Below are 16,705 nucleotides of genomic sequence, written 5' to 3'. Positions count from 1 at the left end.
TGGAGGTGAGGATGGGTGTGAAGTTGGAGGTGAGGATGGGGATAAGGTTGGAGGTGAGGTTGGAGGTGAGGATGGTGATAAGACTGGAGGTATGCATGGGAATAAGGATGGGGTGAAGTTGGAGGTGAGGTTGGAGGTGAGGATGGGGATGAGGATGGGGGTGAGGATGGAGGTGAGGTTAAAGCTGAGAATGGGGATAAGGTTGGAGGTAAGGTTTGAGTTGAGGATGGGGCTAAGGGTGGAGGTATGCATGGCAATGAGGATAAGGGTGAGGTTGGGGGTGAGGTTGGAGGTAAGTGGGAAGTGAGGTTGTTTCAGGTCTGGTTGTGGGGGAAATCAGAGGGGACAGGGTCAAGGAATGCCCCAGGGAAGAGATGCCCTCTGAAGGCCCCTGTCTTGATCGTTGCTTTGTCCCCACGTGCGGCATGCATGGCCCCTACGGGGGCTCCTATTGACTCGGTGAATGGAGATGGGAGGCCCTGGCCCTGGTTCCAGCTGTTTGGATTGGGTCCTGCTGTTCTTATTTTTTTCTTTTCTTCGTTAGTTTCTTTTTCCTTTAAATTTTTTACTGTTATGTTAATCACCATACATTACATCATTGGTTTTTGACGTAGTGTTCCGTGATTCATTGTTTGTGTATAACACCCAGTGCTCCACGGGTCCTGCTGTTCTTAAACAGGATTCCCTTTTGTCGAGGCTCCTGAGGCAGGAGGTGTCTAAAGGAGATGGTGAGACAGGCCCCAGGGGGACTCTGGGGAGGGCAGGGTCCCTGGCGTCCAGGGGCTAGAGAGGCCCGAGGACCACGGGTTTCACGGACTTGGCAGCTTTGATTGTACCCCAGTCCTGGAGCCCTGTCTTGGGACCCTGTGGCTCTTACAGCTGTCAGGTATTGGTGGGAAACTCTCCAGAAACAGGAAGTGCTTGTTACCTTCCTGTTTTCTGGAAAGTTCTCTATGTTAGTAGGCTGGCCAATTTCTGGCCTCAGGTTAAGGGGAGGGTCAGGGGAGGAGCGAGGGGACTACTTTGAGCCTCAGTTTACGTGTCTGTAAAATGGGATGGGGATAATATGTCTTCTCTAGGGTTGTGAAGATTAAGAGAACATGTGGGCAAAACACAGGCAGTGGCTGGGTCATGCGTGGCTGGGGCTGGAGAGAGCTTTCTGTCTGTTGGCTCTAGAGCAGGCGCTCTGTGCTATCTGCAGAATGAATGAATGAATGAGTGAAGGGACCACCTCTTCATCTCCCTTCGTCTGGGTTCCTCCTTAACACCTTGGCCACTGGCTCAGCGTGAAGCTCACCTACTTCCTGCGCATTGGCCGTCACCCATTACAGTACGCACTCCCGGCAGGAGGGCAGGGACTGCCATCCACCCCGAGTCCCAGGGCCTGCCACGTGGCTGGTGCTCACGAAGTCTTTGACTGAAAGACTGAATTAGATGAAAGCAGCTTCCCAGATAGTGAGAGCTTGACTTATTCTAGAACAGAAATATGTCTTGGGGTGAACAGCATGGCGACCTTGGTCACTTTTTCTTCTGCTTCTGCATACGACCTCGTCCACATGATGATAAGGGAGCTGGGGGGCGGTGTTTGGTTCTGCTCCCTCTCCTCCCACCAACAGGGCAGCCCCTCCTTTCCGCCCCAGGGCACTGTCCACAGAGCCACAGGCATCTTCCCGCAGTCCTTCGTGAAGATCCTCAAGGACTTCCCGGAGGAAGAAGACCCCACCAACTGGCTGCGCTGCTACTACTATGGGGACACCATCAGCACCACCAAGTTCGTGGCCTGTCCACCCCCCTGCCCGCCTCCAGCCCCGCCCCCCACCCCCCCATCACCCTCTGGGCTCTGAGACCCAAAGCAGATCTCCTCGCCCAACTAAAAGCCCTCCAGCTAAGCCATACCTGGGTAACAAGATGTAAGATCCGGTGCGGTCCTGCCGGCCTTGTTCCCATGTCCCCCTTCGACCCAATGCCCGCTCACCACTGCCCGTTGTCCCCTTAGGGACATTGCCGTGGAGGAGGACCTCAGCAGCACTCCGCTGTTCAAGGACCTGCTGCAGCTCATGAGGTAAGAGGGGCAAGGACGGAGGGCAGGGGTCAGACACGCTGGAGGAGCGGACGGAGGGAGGAACACAGCGCATGAAGGCGCTAGGTGTTTTGCCTATCTCTTATCCCCAGCCCGGCGCTGCGGGGCAGATATCAGCCCCCCCCTCGTGACGGAGATGAGTGGGGGGTCTGCACAGAGACAACACAAGGGCTTGGAGGAGGCCACACAGTTTGTGAGTGGGGAATTTGCAGCTAGAGCTAGAGTCTTCCTAGCGAAAAGCCTTGGACTTGGGTCCTCCGCCATCAGAGAGCCACCACCTCCCAAGAGCCAGCCTATTCACCCAAAATGGAAATAACCTGGTTCTGTTCCTGACTATGAAAGTAATTCCTATTCATAATTAAAAAACACAAGGTGTCAGAAATCACAGAAAGGCAGAAAGAAGTGAACTAGAGATAGGCCTCCTCTTGTTATTAGATGCACATGCAGGTGGCCTCAGTGCTCACCTCCACCCTCACCCCATAAATATGACATCAGTGGGCTGTGCCGTGTCATTCTGGGGATGCACCACAGTCACTGTAGCCACCCCTTCTTGGCCGTTTAGATCATCCTCCGCTTTCTCACTACCAGAAAGAATGCCGTGATTCTCATATTTGGTGACTTGCACAATTGTTCCCTTATGATGAGTTTCTAGAAGTGGAATTTTGGAATCAAGGTGTTTGCGAGCCTGTCAGGCTTCTAACCCCATTTGTCGAGTTACCCGTGGAAAAGTTGTATCCGTTTTTACTGTCACCAACCACGTGCACCCCACATCAGACAGTCCCAATCCTTAAGGAGTTCTCCCCCATAGCTGCTCACAGCTAGCTGGGAACTTGATTCTACTGTGTGCCTGGCCAAACTCACGCCTCCTCCCCATGACGGTTCTGAGCTCTGCACATGTATACACAAAGCATTTCAAGCTGTGCCACTAATTTACTGTGAAAGCCCCTTCTCCCCCGTAGGTCTCAGTTTCTCCATCTGTACAATGGGAGGACGGACCACATGGGTGATAAGGCCTGTGTCAAGCTCTGACCTCTTCTGATTCCTAGATCCTGGCTCTAAAACTCCCTCAGCCCCTGCTCCCTGTCTCCCTGAGGCTTAGGCCTAAGGCCCCTGGATCTTTTATTAACCCTGGTCTTTCCCACCCAGGCGGGAGTTCCAGAGGGAGGACATCGCCCTAAATTACCGGGATGCTGAGGGGGATCTGGTGCGGCTTCTCTCAGATGAGGATGTGGTGCTCATGGTGAGGCAGGCCCAACCTCTCCCCTCCCAGAAGCACCTCTTCCCCTGGAAGCTGCATGTCACCCAGAAGGATGACTACACGGTCTACAACACTGTCCCCTGAGCTGATGGTGTCCCTGCGGCAGGGAGGGACACATGGTAAGAAGCCCTCCGAGGAGATTAGGACCAGGAAAGCCTGGGAGCATGGGACAGACTTCCCGGTTTGAATCCATGGACCGGCTCGGCTTGGCTTGTATTCTGTCTGTCTGCACACTTGGTCTCAGAATTAAATAAACCCTTTCATCTCAAAGGTCCAGACTGAAAAAGACAATATCTTCTGAGGAAAGAAAGGAGAGGGAGTAAAATCCTCATTAATAAGCGTCAATTAGGGGTCATTTATATAGGGAAGGGGGCTCTGGTATTGGGCCTGTATTCCAGCTGCCCCATTCCTTTGCTCTGTCCACCAACATCAAGATGTTGGCAGGGCCATGCTTCCAAGAAACCCATTGGGCTATCCTTCCTTGCTCTTCCTAGCTTCTGGTGGTTTTCTGGCATTCTTTGGCATTCCTTGACTTATGAATGCATCATTCCCATCCTCCATATTCACATAGTGTTCTCCCTGTGTCTCTTCACATCTTCTCTCTGTGCATATCTGTCTCTGTGTCCAAATTCCCCCCCCCTTTTTTTTTATAAGGACACCAGCCATATTGGATTGGGGCCACCCTAAGCACTTCATTTTGACCTCACTGCCTCTCTATAGATCCCATTTCCATGTAAGGTCCCATTCTGAGGTTCTGGGGGTTGCATCCCCCCATCATATGTTGGGGGGGGATGCAATACAACCCATTAACGGCACACTAGAAAATATCCACTCAACAAAAATCCAACAGACCTTGAAAGCTCCATTGTAGCAAATCCAATTGTTTGGCTTCTAACATGTTGCCTGACCAGACTGATTGAGGGGCCCTAGATAGGACACACTCTTCAAAGAATCACAGCCTCACAAGAAGTAGTGGGGTTCTTCAGTGACCCTCCCTCTCCCCTTCCCCCCAAGCCCCCCATGTCACAGCTGGGGCCAGACCCCACAGCATGGAGGGGTGGGGGTTGTTCTGAAATGCAGAGGTTGAACTGCTGTCAGAATGCTTGAGCCCCAGGGAGGCCATGATGTGGGGAGGCTGGACCAGGGACTCTTGTGATGGGTCAAGGCCCTGGGGGTGAGGGCTGAGTTGATCCTGACAGAGCGACATCCCTGCCTCCAAGTAGAAGCAGAAGGAAACCCTGTCTGGAGTGAAGTGTCCTCACTCTGGGACGATGGATTTAGATGAAGCAAAGCCTCATAGTCAAAGATCACTAACTGTCCATGAGCGAGAATAGGCAGTGAGAATAAGCAATAGCTTTAGAGCCCCAGGGACTACAAGTTTTTGAACTATGTGACTAAAATGTTTAGACAAATAAAGGATCAAAGCATAAAAACTAACAAGCTGAAGAGAATGACCAGGCAGATTTGTAAAAGAGAGCTGGAATGTACATACATGCTTATGCGTGCACCCATGTGTAGATGTGTGTGTGTGCACCTGCTGAAACAGAAAACCCAGTGGGTGGGTTAGACAGTGTATTAGAGAGGAGAAAACCAGTGCATTGGAAAAGAGAAAACCAAAGACATTACCCAGAATATAATACAGAGAGACAAGTGGTTGGAGAAAATGAAAATGAAGTTAAGAGATATAAACAATAGCATGTGGTTTTGAAAAACCAGAATCTCAGAAAGAGAAAATATAGAGAATGGAGAAGCAACGTTTAAAGAGATGGCAGATGGAGTATTACAAAACTCATGAGAAACTCAAATCTGTGGGTCTAAGGAGTGTGTCTGGACAAGCAGGATAAGTAAAAAAGTGGTCCATCCCTGGCTACAACATTTTGAAACTGCAAGAACACTGAAGTCAAGGAGAAGATTTTAAAAGTGGAGAAGGTTGAGGTCGCTACAAAATCACAATTAACATGATAAGCAGACTTCTCAGTATCAATGGAAGCCAAAGTCAATAGCATGATATCCACATTTTGGAGACAAAATAACTTGCAATCAAGAATTATATGCTCGGTAAAACCATCTCAATAGTGACGGTGAAATGAACACATGTACAGACGAAAACTGAAAGGTTGCCACCAAGATCCCTGAACCAAAAGTATCTTTAAAGTACATCTTCAAGAAGAAAAAGTTCCTTGAGGGACAGTCTGAGATGCAAGCAGATATGACAAGCAAAAGCAATGGTAAGTATTGTGGTCATTTGTCTTACATTGACTTAACTAAGCTGATACAATATTTCCAAGAATTTCCTTCCCTGTGTGGATCCAGATTGGTGTGAGCCATCAGAGACATTTTGCAAGAGATTCAGAAGGAGGATGTTTGCAACAACAAGCTTCTTTTTAGTAAAGAGATGCTGCTGCAGTTCATGCACACTGTTGCTTATCTGCAAATATATATATATATATATATATATATATATATATATATATATATCTGCTGGGTCACAGTTTGGAACTTCAGAACAGAAAAGTCAAAGTGAAGATCTTCAAAGCAGTGAGAGAAAGTTGAAATCACCACAAAAGAACAACACTTAGAATGATAGCAGGTTTCTCAGTAACCCCATCAGTGTCAGGTCCCAGCTCCTGTGCTGGATGTGTGTTTAGCTCTGTGCCAAAGGCCACCAGTTCCCTCTGCGAGTCACCCTCACTGGACTCTTGGAAGTGGTGAGAGGCTGACGTGGTTACAGCCCGTCCTCACGATTCCAGCTCACACCTGGAGGTTTCTGTTTGTCCTTGCTTCTCTTAAATCACACGCGTCTTCTATTTTTGACAGCCTGCCTGGCAGACCTGACATGGATACAACAGCATCATATAAAAGGTTTAAGCAGCTCCCACGATTGAGGAAGATTGAATCCTCAAGGCAAAACTCTTGTTTACATCTTTCCTAGTGATCCTGCTTCTCTGATGGAATCCTGACTCATACACATGCATATAAATTCAAAGAAACATTCTCAATATAAGAATAATAATGTCTAATGTCCAGAGTTAAAAAAAGGACAGAATTAATATATTGGATGCTAAGAATCATACATGCATTGGGAGAGGTGGAATTAAAGTATTCTGAGATGCTTATGTTATGCATAAGCAGAGTTAAAATTATTTAACGTTGGTCAAATTAAATGTGCATGGTAAAATTTCAATGAAAATCATCCAAAAAATAGGAAAAGAACATATGTATTTCCCAATATTTATGTCAAAATGAATAAGAAGTAGGGAAACCAATTAAAAAGGGGCAAGAAGTAGGGTGCCCGGCTGGCGTAGTCAGAAAAGCATGTAACTCTTGATCTGGGGGTTGTAAGTTTGAGACCCACACTGGGTGTAGAGATTACTTTCAAATACAGTCTTCAGAAAAAAAAAAAAGAGGCAAGAGAGAAGAAAAAAGAAGTAGGGTTCAAGAAGTTACTTGGTAAAAAAATAAGTTCAAATATATCAATAATTTTGATACTTCAAACAATATATGGACTCAATGCACCAATTAAAAGATTGTCAGATTAGATTTTTTAAAAACTAAGTCCATGTGAGTGTCATACACATGAGAGACTCACATAAAATCTAAGGACATGGAAACATTGAAAGTAAAAGTGTACTAGAAGATACGCCTGACAACTACTAAGCAAAAGGCAGCTTGGTGGCAGGGGTGGGGGTATCTCTAGAGACCCACAGTCTACTTTTGTGTAAACTTGGCACAGATTTACTGACAGTTCCTGACCCTGAACTAAATAGTTATGTTTACCAGCCACACTTACCTCTATTGTTCCCTTATACTTGGTTACTTAGGGGGTGTGTGTGATTTTTTACTTTATTTTTGACTTTATGTATAACTGAAATACGAAAATGTCAAAATCGGAGGTGAAAAATCTTTTGCTGATAACGAAGCTGCTGAAAATTGCATCAGTGGGTTTGCTACAATATTAACTGATTTGAATTTTGACACCGATCAATTGGTGGTGGGGAGAAAACTTCTCTCTAGAAAGGCCGATGAGCAGCCACCCATTGGTTACACCCTGCGGACTCTTCTTGGTTTGCCAAGTACTGCAGAGACACACAGGATATGTGTGGAACTCACTGGAAAAAAAAAACAAAACATGTGCCATCTTTGAAAGGTGGATGCAACTTACTGTCCATTATCATGCAAACAAGACAACACAGGTAACCAGAGAAATGTTTTCTGACTGCTAATAACTGCTTTGTACCAGTCACAAACTCATTACAGGCATGCTGGACTGGGGGAAAAAAAAAGACTTATGAAATGTTATTGTCATTCCTGGAAAACTGCCATGCATCCCTCCTTCCTGAATTTCTCATGAACACCAGTGTTTCAGCGTTTATGTCTCCCCATTGAGATATATGTATTATAGCCCGAGTACAAAGAATTTTAGAACAAGGATAAACACTTCTTTTCAGACTGTGCACTTGCTATAATCACAGAGCCTAAGACTCCATGACTCCCCAAAAGAGTTTACTCTTCAGAATGCTGTTGACACAATGGCCCATTATGCTTGGAATGATGCTGACAAATCATTATTCACAGAGGCTTGACACAGCCTCTGTCTACGGTGATATTTGAAAAATGAACCTGTCCCTAAGGGCTTTGAAGGCTTCTTTTTGTGAGTAATGAGAAGATGGTGATATAAAACTTCATTCTTGCACAAGTTTATCAGCCCAAAATGTAAATAAGCTAGAGGAGCTGATAAGCAAAGAGATGGTAAACTCTGTGATTCATCTATTGTTCATTCCTTGCGTGATGGGGAAATTCCTGAAGCAGTGTTCAGTACAGATAAGAGTGGACTGGTAGCCATGATGGTGCTGATGACATGACGAACGCAGATGAAAACATTCCCCTTGCCAATGTGGTGAATATCTGCGACCAGGTAATAGCCTTGAACAGTTTGCAATTCATAACGTGTAGAAGGTCATGGCAAATTGCCCAATCAGAAACAGACTTCTTAGGAAACCTAAGTTAATGGAATACCTCTGGAAAAGTCATTAAAAAGAGATTTAATGGCAATGCTGCTTCTTCATTTGAGACTCCTATTCCTGACTCACCGTCAAATGTCCAATAGGAAAACTGTGGCATCCTGACATTAGGATGATTCAACGGGTGTTTAATAAAGGAACTACTTACAGAGATAGAGGCAGCATGTGGGGAACCAGAAAGAATGGCTCAATATCCCAGAGATAGGACCACGGACCTGTTGCATTCCTGGGTCCACTGAACTAAAGAGAAGAAAGGTTTACGAAACCTGGAAGGAGAGAGTTGTATGCAGAGGGCCACCATGAGAGGACCAGCGACCTTTGCTTGGTGGACATAGCCCGCCCAAAGTAACTCTGCAGGGAAAGAACCGAAGAAATCAATACTCCATCCTCCTCCTTCGGATCTTCCCGAGAGACAGGTTTCCCCACGGCTAGGGCTACCTGGAAGCCAGAGGGCTGGGCTCTTAAAATCCGCGCATTCCTGGGGCAGAAAGCAAAGTCCCATCAGCTACAATACCATTGTAGGGCAATATCAACACAGGCATATTCCCAACTGAAACCTAAAACATTCGCTGCCACAGGTATTCTGTATATAAAATAGAGGGAGGGGTGGTAGGTTAAATAATATGGTTGTTATAGTCGCTGCCTTCCCATAGATCCTAAATTGGTAGTTCAGCCAACTTCCTCCCACCACTCATTTCACTGTTCCCTTACTCTCCTCCAGCACTTTGGCCAAATGGGGGCCTTTATTTGGTGGGATGACCCAACACTTCATGCCATGGGATCTGAGTTCTTGGAAGTCTTGTCTTTATTGAATTGCCTCAGTTTGCCACTGACCAAGACTAGAGGATAAGAAAATACTGTCAGGCACACACATGAATCACTGTGGTTCCAGACATCACCTTCTTGGCGTAGAAACAACTTAATCTCCCCTCTGGTAATAGGCATCAATAGCCCCAGCCAATACAGTGACTCCTTTCTCTGCCTGTCGGCTCAGTGGCACAAGGACCCCAAATGGCTCTAATTTTTAAAAATGTGACTTTAGGGCGCCTGGGTGGCTCAGTCGGTTGAGCGACTGCCTTCGGCTCAGGTCATGATCCTGGAGTCCCGGGATCGAGTCCCGCATCGGGCTCCCTGCTCGGCGGGGAGTCTGCTTCTCCCTCTGACCCCCCCCCTCGTGCTCTCCGTCTCTCATTCTCTCTCTCTCTCTCTCTCAGATGGATAAATAAAATCTTTAAAAAAATAAATAAAAAAATAAAAATGTGACTTTACCATTCCCCCCAAGTTTTGATAGCCTACTGTTACTCAATTGTAAGTGTTCTTTTAATTCAATTATAATTATAGTCTTTTTAAAAAATATTTATTTATAAAAAAATAATAAAAATAAAAATATGTATTTATTTGAGAGAGAGGGAGAGCGTGTGTAGTGGGGGGAGGGGCAGAGGGAGAGGAAGAAAACCCAAGCAGACTCTGCGGATCACAGAGCCCGACGCGGGGCTTATTCTCACAAACCCCGAGATCATGACCGGAATCAAAACCAAGAGTCAGACGCCCAACCAACTGCACCACCCAGGCGCCCCGTTACTATATTCTTGGACCTATCAGTTAGTGTGTTTTTAAATTTCTAAATGTGTGAGGATTTTTTTTTAAGTTTTAATGGTCCAATATGACAATACAGAAAGTGCATAAAAAGAAAAATAGCTGGAAATTAACAGGCTAAGCTTACAAAAAGAACCAGAGAACTAGCACAAGGAGAGAAGGAAGAAATAACAAAGATTCGCACAGAAGTCAACGTCAACAGCAGCAAGGACGATAGAAAATGATCAAAAAAGCCCCAGATGGGTTCTTTGGAAAGACTCTGGCAAGACTGATGAAGAGCAAAAAAAAAGGGGGGGGGAGGGGCATAAAAGAAAACAGTGTTAGGAATGAAAAAGGACCATAATGACAGATAAAACGGAGATTTAGAAGAAACTTGCAGAAATCCCTCTAAAGCCATAGATCCTAATTTTAAATTTAATACAAAACAAATACTTAGAATAGTATATCTTGGTAAACAATTTTTTTTGGTTTTATTTATTTGTTTATTTGAGAGAGAGAGGGCACAAGTGGGGGGAGGGGCAGAGCAAGAAGCACGCTCCCTGCTGAGCAAGAAGCCTGATGCGGGGGCTCAATCCCAGGACCCTGAGATCATGACCTGAGCTGAAAGCAGGTGCTTAACCAACTGAACCACCTAGGTGCCCCTTGGTAAACAAATTTTATCAGGAGAACTAGAAGCCTGAATTTTCCCTTAAAACTGTTAAATAAATTGAAGCAGAAGTATCGTGCCTCACTAGGCATATACTATAGTTTTATGGGTGAATTCTACCAAACGTTCAAGGAACAGATCTTGCTAATATGACAAAAAAACTTCCAGAAAATAGAAGCCAAAATACTTGCCCACTCATCTATGCAGCCAGAATTCTCTTGATGCCCAGACAAAGATAGTACAAGTAGTAAAAAGAATAAACCAATTGCATATATGAATATGGATAAACATTTTAGCAAATGAAATGCAGTAGGGTATAGAAAAAAAAGATAATACAAATGACTACATTAGATTTAAGCAAGGCATATAAGGGAGGTCTAGCATCTAAACATCTATAAATGTTCACCACTGCCTAAGACATTAAAGGAGAAAAACTTTATGGTCATCCCAACAGATGTGGGAAAAGGAAATTGATACTGTTTAGAAAGCCATTCATGATTTAAATTACACGAATATGCACATACAAACACAGCTCTTAATATACTGGGAATAAAGAGACTTGCTTAAGCTGATAAAGACTTGTCTTCAAGAAAACCTACAGGAGCACCTGGGTGGCTCAGTCGGTTAAGTGTCCAACTCTTGGTTTTAGCTCAGGTCATGATCTCCTGGTCCTCAGATGGAGCCCCACGTCAGGCTCCCTGTTCAGTGCGGAGTCTGCTTGTCCCTCTTCCTCTGCTCCTCCCTCTGCTCTCTCTCTCTCATAAACAAATAAAACCCTAAAAAAAAACCTACAACAGACATCATTCTTAATACAAAAATACTGGAATATTAGCAGCAGTTTCTTTGAAAGGCAGGAAGAAAGCAAGAACACCTGTTACTGCCCATCTATGCAACACTAGAGGTCCTAGCCAGCTCAGTAGGGCAATAAAAAGAAACTAAAGTATAAGGACTGCAAAGCAAAAGCATATCTGTCGTTATTCACATTTGCTATAATTGTCTATGTAGACAACCCAAGAGAATGTACAGGCAGATTATTAGATCTGATAATAAAGTTTAGCTATGTGGCAGATGATATTAATACTAAAAGTTGATTGCCTTTTCATATACCAACAATAAACAATTTGAAAAGAATTTCACAACATCAATAAAATTTTAAGCTACTTGAAAATAAATCTAAAGGTGTATAAGACCTGTACCTATAAGATTACAAAACTCAACTGAAAGATTAAAGACCAAAATAAATGGAAATACAGCCGATGTTCATGGGTAGGAAGCTAATATCATATAAAGATTTTGTTTCTTCCCACTGACCCACAGATATCAATAGGTTAAATGCAATTAAGAAAAAATACTCCAGTATTTTTGTTTGTTTTTGTTGGTTTGTTTAAAGTTCAAAAATTTATTCTAAAATTTATATAGAAGAATAAAGGACTCAGAATAGCCAATGTATTCCCAAAGAAGAATAAAGTGATGAGACAAGCCTTCCAGAAAGCAACTTCTTATAAAGCAATGGAAATGGAAAACAGTGTGGTATTGGTGCAGGAATTTACAGTTTAGCAGTGGAACAAAATAAAGAGCCCAGAAATACCATGCACACATGGTATTTGATATATGAAAGAGGGACCTTTGTAAATCAATGGGGGAAAACAGGAACAAAATTTAAAAATGGTACATGGACAAATTGCTCAACTGTATGGAACACAAAATAAAGGAGACTAAATCCCTAATTCAAACAATCCCAAAAGGCAGTTCTAGATGTAGTGAATCATAAGAGGGAAAAGCAATACTTTGAGAAGATACATAGGATACTATTTACCTAATCTTGGGCTAGGGAAGGATTTCTTAAACAAAACAAAAATAAATAAATATTAATACATTTGACTACATTAAACTTAGGATATTCTGTTCATCAAAGACACAAGGGAAAGCATAAGCCAAAATCTAGAAAACATTTGCAAGACATATAACTGACAAAAGACTAGTATTCAGAATATATAAAGAATTCCTACATATCAATAAGAAAAATGCAGACAAATATATTTTAAAATGTGCAAAAAACATAAATAAGAATTCCACTACAGAGAAAATTGTCAATAAACATGAAAATATGCTGAGTAGAAATAAGAGGAATGTAAATTAATTCAATCACTTAGGAAAACTGTTTGCCGTTAGTTTGTAAAGTTGAACATTCGTGTATTTTATGACCCAACAATGAACTCTTACATGCGACCAGGAGACATAAGCAAGAATATTCAGTGGCAGGTTTCTTTGCAACCTCCTGCCACAAATGTAAAAACCCAAACACCCACCCAGAGAACAGTAGTTTCATTCATTAATTACAACACAGTGGTGAAACATACATGGAGACATGAATGATTTTCAGAAATGTAATTGAATGAAGAAATCAAGTCTCCAAAGGTATGTTTTTATTTTGATAAAGCTCAAAAAACTATGAACAAAAAATAGCAAACACAAAATTCAGAAGAGTGGTTACTTCTGGGAGGGAGGTAAGGAATGCATAGGGAGAAAGACAGATACAAATGGCTGGTACTGTGTTCTAGTACTTGGGTTTGAGGGATGGGTTGACAGTGATTTGTTTTATTATACTTTATAGCTTACATACATGTGACACATATTCTTTTTTTTTAAGACTTTATTTATTTGACAGAGAGAAACATAGCGAGAGAGGGAACACAAGCAGGGGGAGTGGGAGAGGGAGAAGCAGGCTCCCCACCGAGCAGGGAGCCTAACGCGGGGCTCGATTCTAGGACCCTGGGATCATGAGCTGAGCTGAAGGCTTAACGACTGAGCCACCCTGAGCTGAAGGCTTAACGACTGAGCCACCCAGGCGCCCCGACACATATTCTTATCTATGCATCAAGTATGACATTAAATATATAATTTAAAGTTTAAAAATTGGTTTCCGTGGGAAGTTCATATTCTCCAATTTTCAGGACTTTGGTTTTGTTTTGTGTGAATTAAATTATGTTGATCTATCATGCTAAGAGCATTCGCTCCCTCCCTGCCTTGGGTCATTTGGTACCTTTTTAGACGTTACGTGACACTGATCAGTTCTTTCTTTCTTGGCTCCAGATGGGGCATGGCAAGAGTGAGGGTGACAATTGCCCTTCTCTGCGGTGATTGGATAGTGTCAGTATTTCCTTGAGGGAGTGGCTTCTATTATTTGCAGTGCCCAAAGCTGCAATAGGCAATCCACGAACTTACTGAACCTCAGTATGTTTTTTGACGTTCCGGCCGACAGATGTGATGGAGGTGGGGCTTTCCTGAAAGACAGGGCAGGAGGAGGCTGTGGACTGGGGAGGCTGGCCTAGGAGAAGAAAGGCTGGGGCAGGAGTCCAAGTCAGCACTGTGTCGGGGAAGGGATTCACAGCTCTTCCCAAGCTGAAAACTTCGGGACTTTCCACCTTTCAGATCTGGTCAATGTTCCATTTCCCTCCGAGCGGTAAACCCAGAGAGTAGCCTCAGGTTAGAGGTTTGACTTTAGGGACGAAGAGGAATGGGAGTAGAGGAAGGAAGGGCGGGTGCTGCTGGGCACAGGGTAGGGGGAAGGGAAATTCATGCTAAAAAGGAAAAGGAGGCAGCTCTCGGCCTGGAGGCTGCTGTGAAGAGCAGGGAAGCAAGGGAGGCCCTGTGGCTTGTGGGTGGAAAACATGGGTCCTGTCACTATCACCTCCTAGCTGTGTAACTCAGTTTCCTTGTGTGTGAAATGGGCTAATAAGAGTATCTTCTTTGTCACAGGGTTTTGTGAGAATAAGGAGCTATATCTTGTCCCTTGCCCAGCACATAGCAGCCACCCAACAAATGCAGACTTCATGACAAGAAGACCACCTAAAAAGAACTGCCCTAAGCTTTAATGAAAAACTGAAACATTTGAGCCGGGTACCGGCAAGGCAGGAAGTAGGGGCACAGGGAGGGCTGGCTGGAGCTGGAGGCAATCGCAGACACCCCAACCGGATCACACTGTCCCGCCACCCCCTGCCCAACCTGTCCTGTAACAGTTCCTGCAAGAGAACACAAAACCATCCGGGAACCGTGCTGGTGGCTCAGCTATTTCTGCTCACTGGACTTTTAGAAGCTGTGTGTTTTTCCTCCCGTGCCTTACGAGAACTGATCGGGACATTTCCTGTAAGAGAGGAGTGACTTGTTCACCCATTTGACATTTAAACAATGTACACCTGGACCCAAGTAGCACCGCTTGGGATATCTGGTCTGGGGCTTATGTGCTTCCTGCTTGGAAAGAGAGGCCTTTGATCAGCAACATTTGCTCTTGCAGATCCTCAAGTTTTAGAACCTCAGGCACCTGGGCAATTGGAATCCTAGAATCCCCATGACTGAATCAGAGAACCTCTGAAGCTGTGTGTGTGTGTGTGTGTGTGTGTGTGTGTGTGTGTGTGTGTGTGTGTGTGTCGGGAGGACGGAGCGCAGAGAATACCGAAACAAAACCCAAGTTGGATGGATAGATCAAAGTCTTGCACAAAAAGACAAAGCATTTCTGAAGCCTGAAGCAAAAAGATACCTGGGGATAGCAGGTCAGTGGTGCTACCTGTCCCCATGTCCCGGGGAAGGCAGAGGTCATCTGGTAGGCACCATGACCCCTAGCCTTCTGCCCTGTCAAGGAAGGGGTGACCCAAAGATGAAGCCAGATGAAGCCAGACCCTTAATTAACAATTGTTTATGTTCAGATCTCTCGGGTCAAATAACTGGTGTGATCTCTGTCTCTGGATTGGAGCCTGCCTTATACAATAAATATGAAAGTTAATTATATGCATTGTATTAGGACTTAGAAGCATTGTCTGGCACTTAGAAGGTCTGTATTCCAGACTTAAGTCTACCACTAGTATATAATCAAGTAAACGATCCCATGGATTGTCCTCTCTTGTTCTGCTCCCATCCTCTTGGGTTATAAAGCTCTACCTGCTCAACTGCTCTTACTTCCAGGAAATAATAATAATGATGATAGCATGTACGATGAGTTTATTATGGACCACATAGTTCCTTATTTGCATCTTCTCATTTAATCTTCAAAACAACCCTGTAAAGTAGATACTAGTATCATCTTCACTTTATAGATAAACACTGATACCCATTCAGAGAGGTTAAAAGACTTGCCCAAAGCCTCAGAGTTCTAGATGGCAGGGCCAGAAATCAACTCCATAGTCGATGACTCCGGAATCCATGTGCTTCACACATTGGCTGCAGTGTTGTGGAAAGAAATAGGCTCTGAGTCACAGCTCTGGTGAATGGAAGGAGTGGCCAGGAGACCAAGTACTGGATGGCGCCATCTTGTGAAATGATGACCTGAGGCAGTGGGAGCAGGAGTGAGCCAGCAGTGATGGACGGCTACTCGAGTCAGCAGTGATGGGCGGGGGTTGACTGGAGCGCTGGCAGTGCCAGCAACACAAAAGGGCACAGTAGACTCTGTGCCAAGAACTTCAAATGAGCTGGGGTTGTAGAAGGAGCAGACAGAAACCATCCTCTCCTGAAGAGAGCACTGTGAATTGGGTAAAACTGATGAATCACAGACCTGTACCTCTGAAACAAATAATACATTATACGTTAAAAAAAAAAAAAAAGAAGGGCGCCTGGGTGGCTCAGTCGTTAAGCATCTGCCTTCGGCTCAGGTCATGATCCCGGGGTCCTGGGATCGAGCCCCACATCGGGCTCCCTGCTCCACGGGGGCCTGCTTCTCCCTCTCCCACTCCCCCTGCTTGTGTTCCTGCTCTCGCTATCTCTGTCTCTGTCAAATAAATAAATAAAATCTTAAAAAAAAAAAAAAAAAGGAAGAAGAAGATAGTAGGAAGGGAAAAATGAAGGGGGGGGAGTTCAGAGGGGGAAACGAACCATGAGATACTATGGACTCTGAGAAACAAACTGAGGGTTTTAGAGGGGAGGGGGGTGGGGGGATGGGTTAGCTCGGTGATGGGTACTAAGGAGGGCATGTACTGAATGGAGCACTGGGGTGTTATAAGCAAACAATGAATCATGGAACACTACATCAAAAACTAATGATGTAATGTATGGTGACTAGCGTAACATAATAAAATAAAATAAAATAAAATAAAATAAAATAAAATAAAATAAAA

At 44.4% G+C, this 16,705-nt stretch overlaps 1 protein-coding gene across 1 annotated transcript in view; it reads left to right on the top strand.

The window, feature by feature from the left end:
* Positions 1-3,608, top strand: part of NCF4 (neutrophil cytosolic factor 4) — a 16,815-nt gene extending 13,207 nt beyond the window's left edge. The window contains exons 8-10 of the mRNA XM_025881585.2: positions 1,641-1,771; positions 1,997-2,062; positions 3,227-3,608. Coding sequence (XP_025737370.1) covers positions 1,641-1,771; positions 1,997-2,062; positions 3,227-3,422 — 393 coding nt within the window. The 3' untranslated portion in view covers positions 3,423-3,608. The remainder of the gene's footprint in view (positions 1-1,640; positions 1,772-1,996; positions 2,063-3,226) is intronic.
* Positions 3,609-16,705: the final 13,097 nt, after the last annotated feature.

The sequence above is a fragment of the Callorhinus ursinus genome, unplaced genomic scaffold (assembly GCF_003265705.2).
Source record: "Callorhinus ursinus isolate GAN/ISIS: 27379988/994484 unplaced genomic scaffold, GSC_fseal_2.0 scaffold48, whole genome shotgun sequence".
Classification (NCBI taxonomy): Eukaryota; Metazoa; Chordata; class Mammalia; order Carnivora; family Otariidae; genus Callorhinus; species Callorhinus ursinus.
Note: the sequence above shows the minus strand (reverse complement) of the source record. Positions and strands in the feature narration are given on the sequence as shown.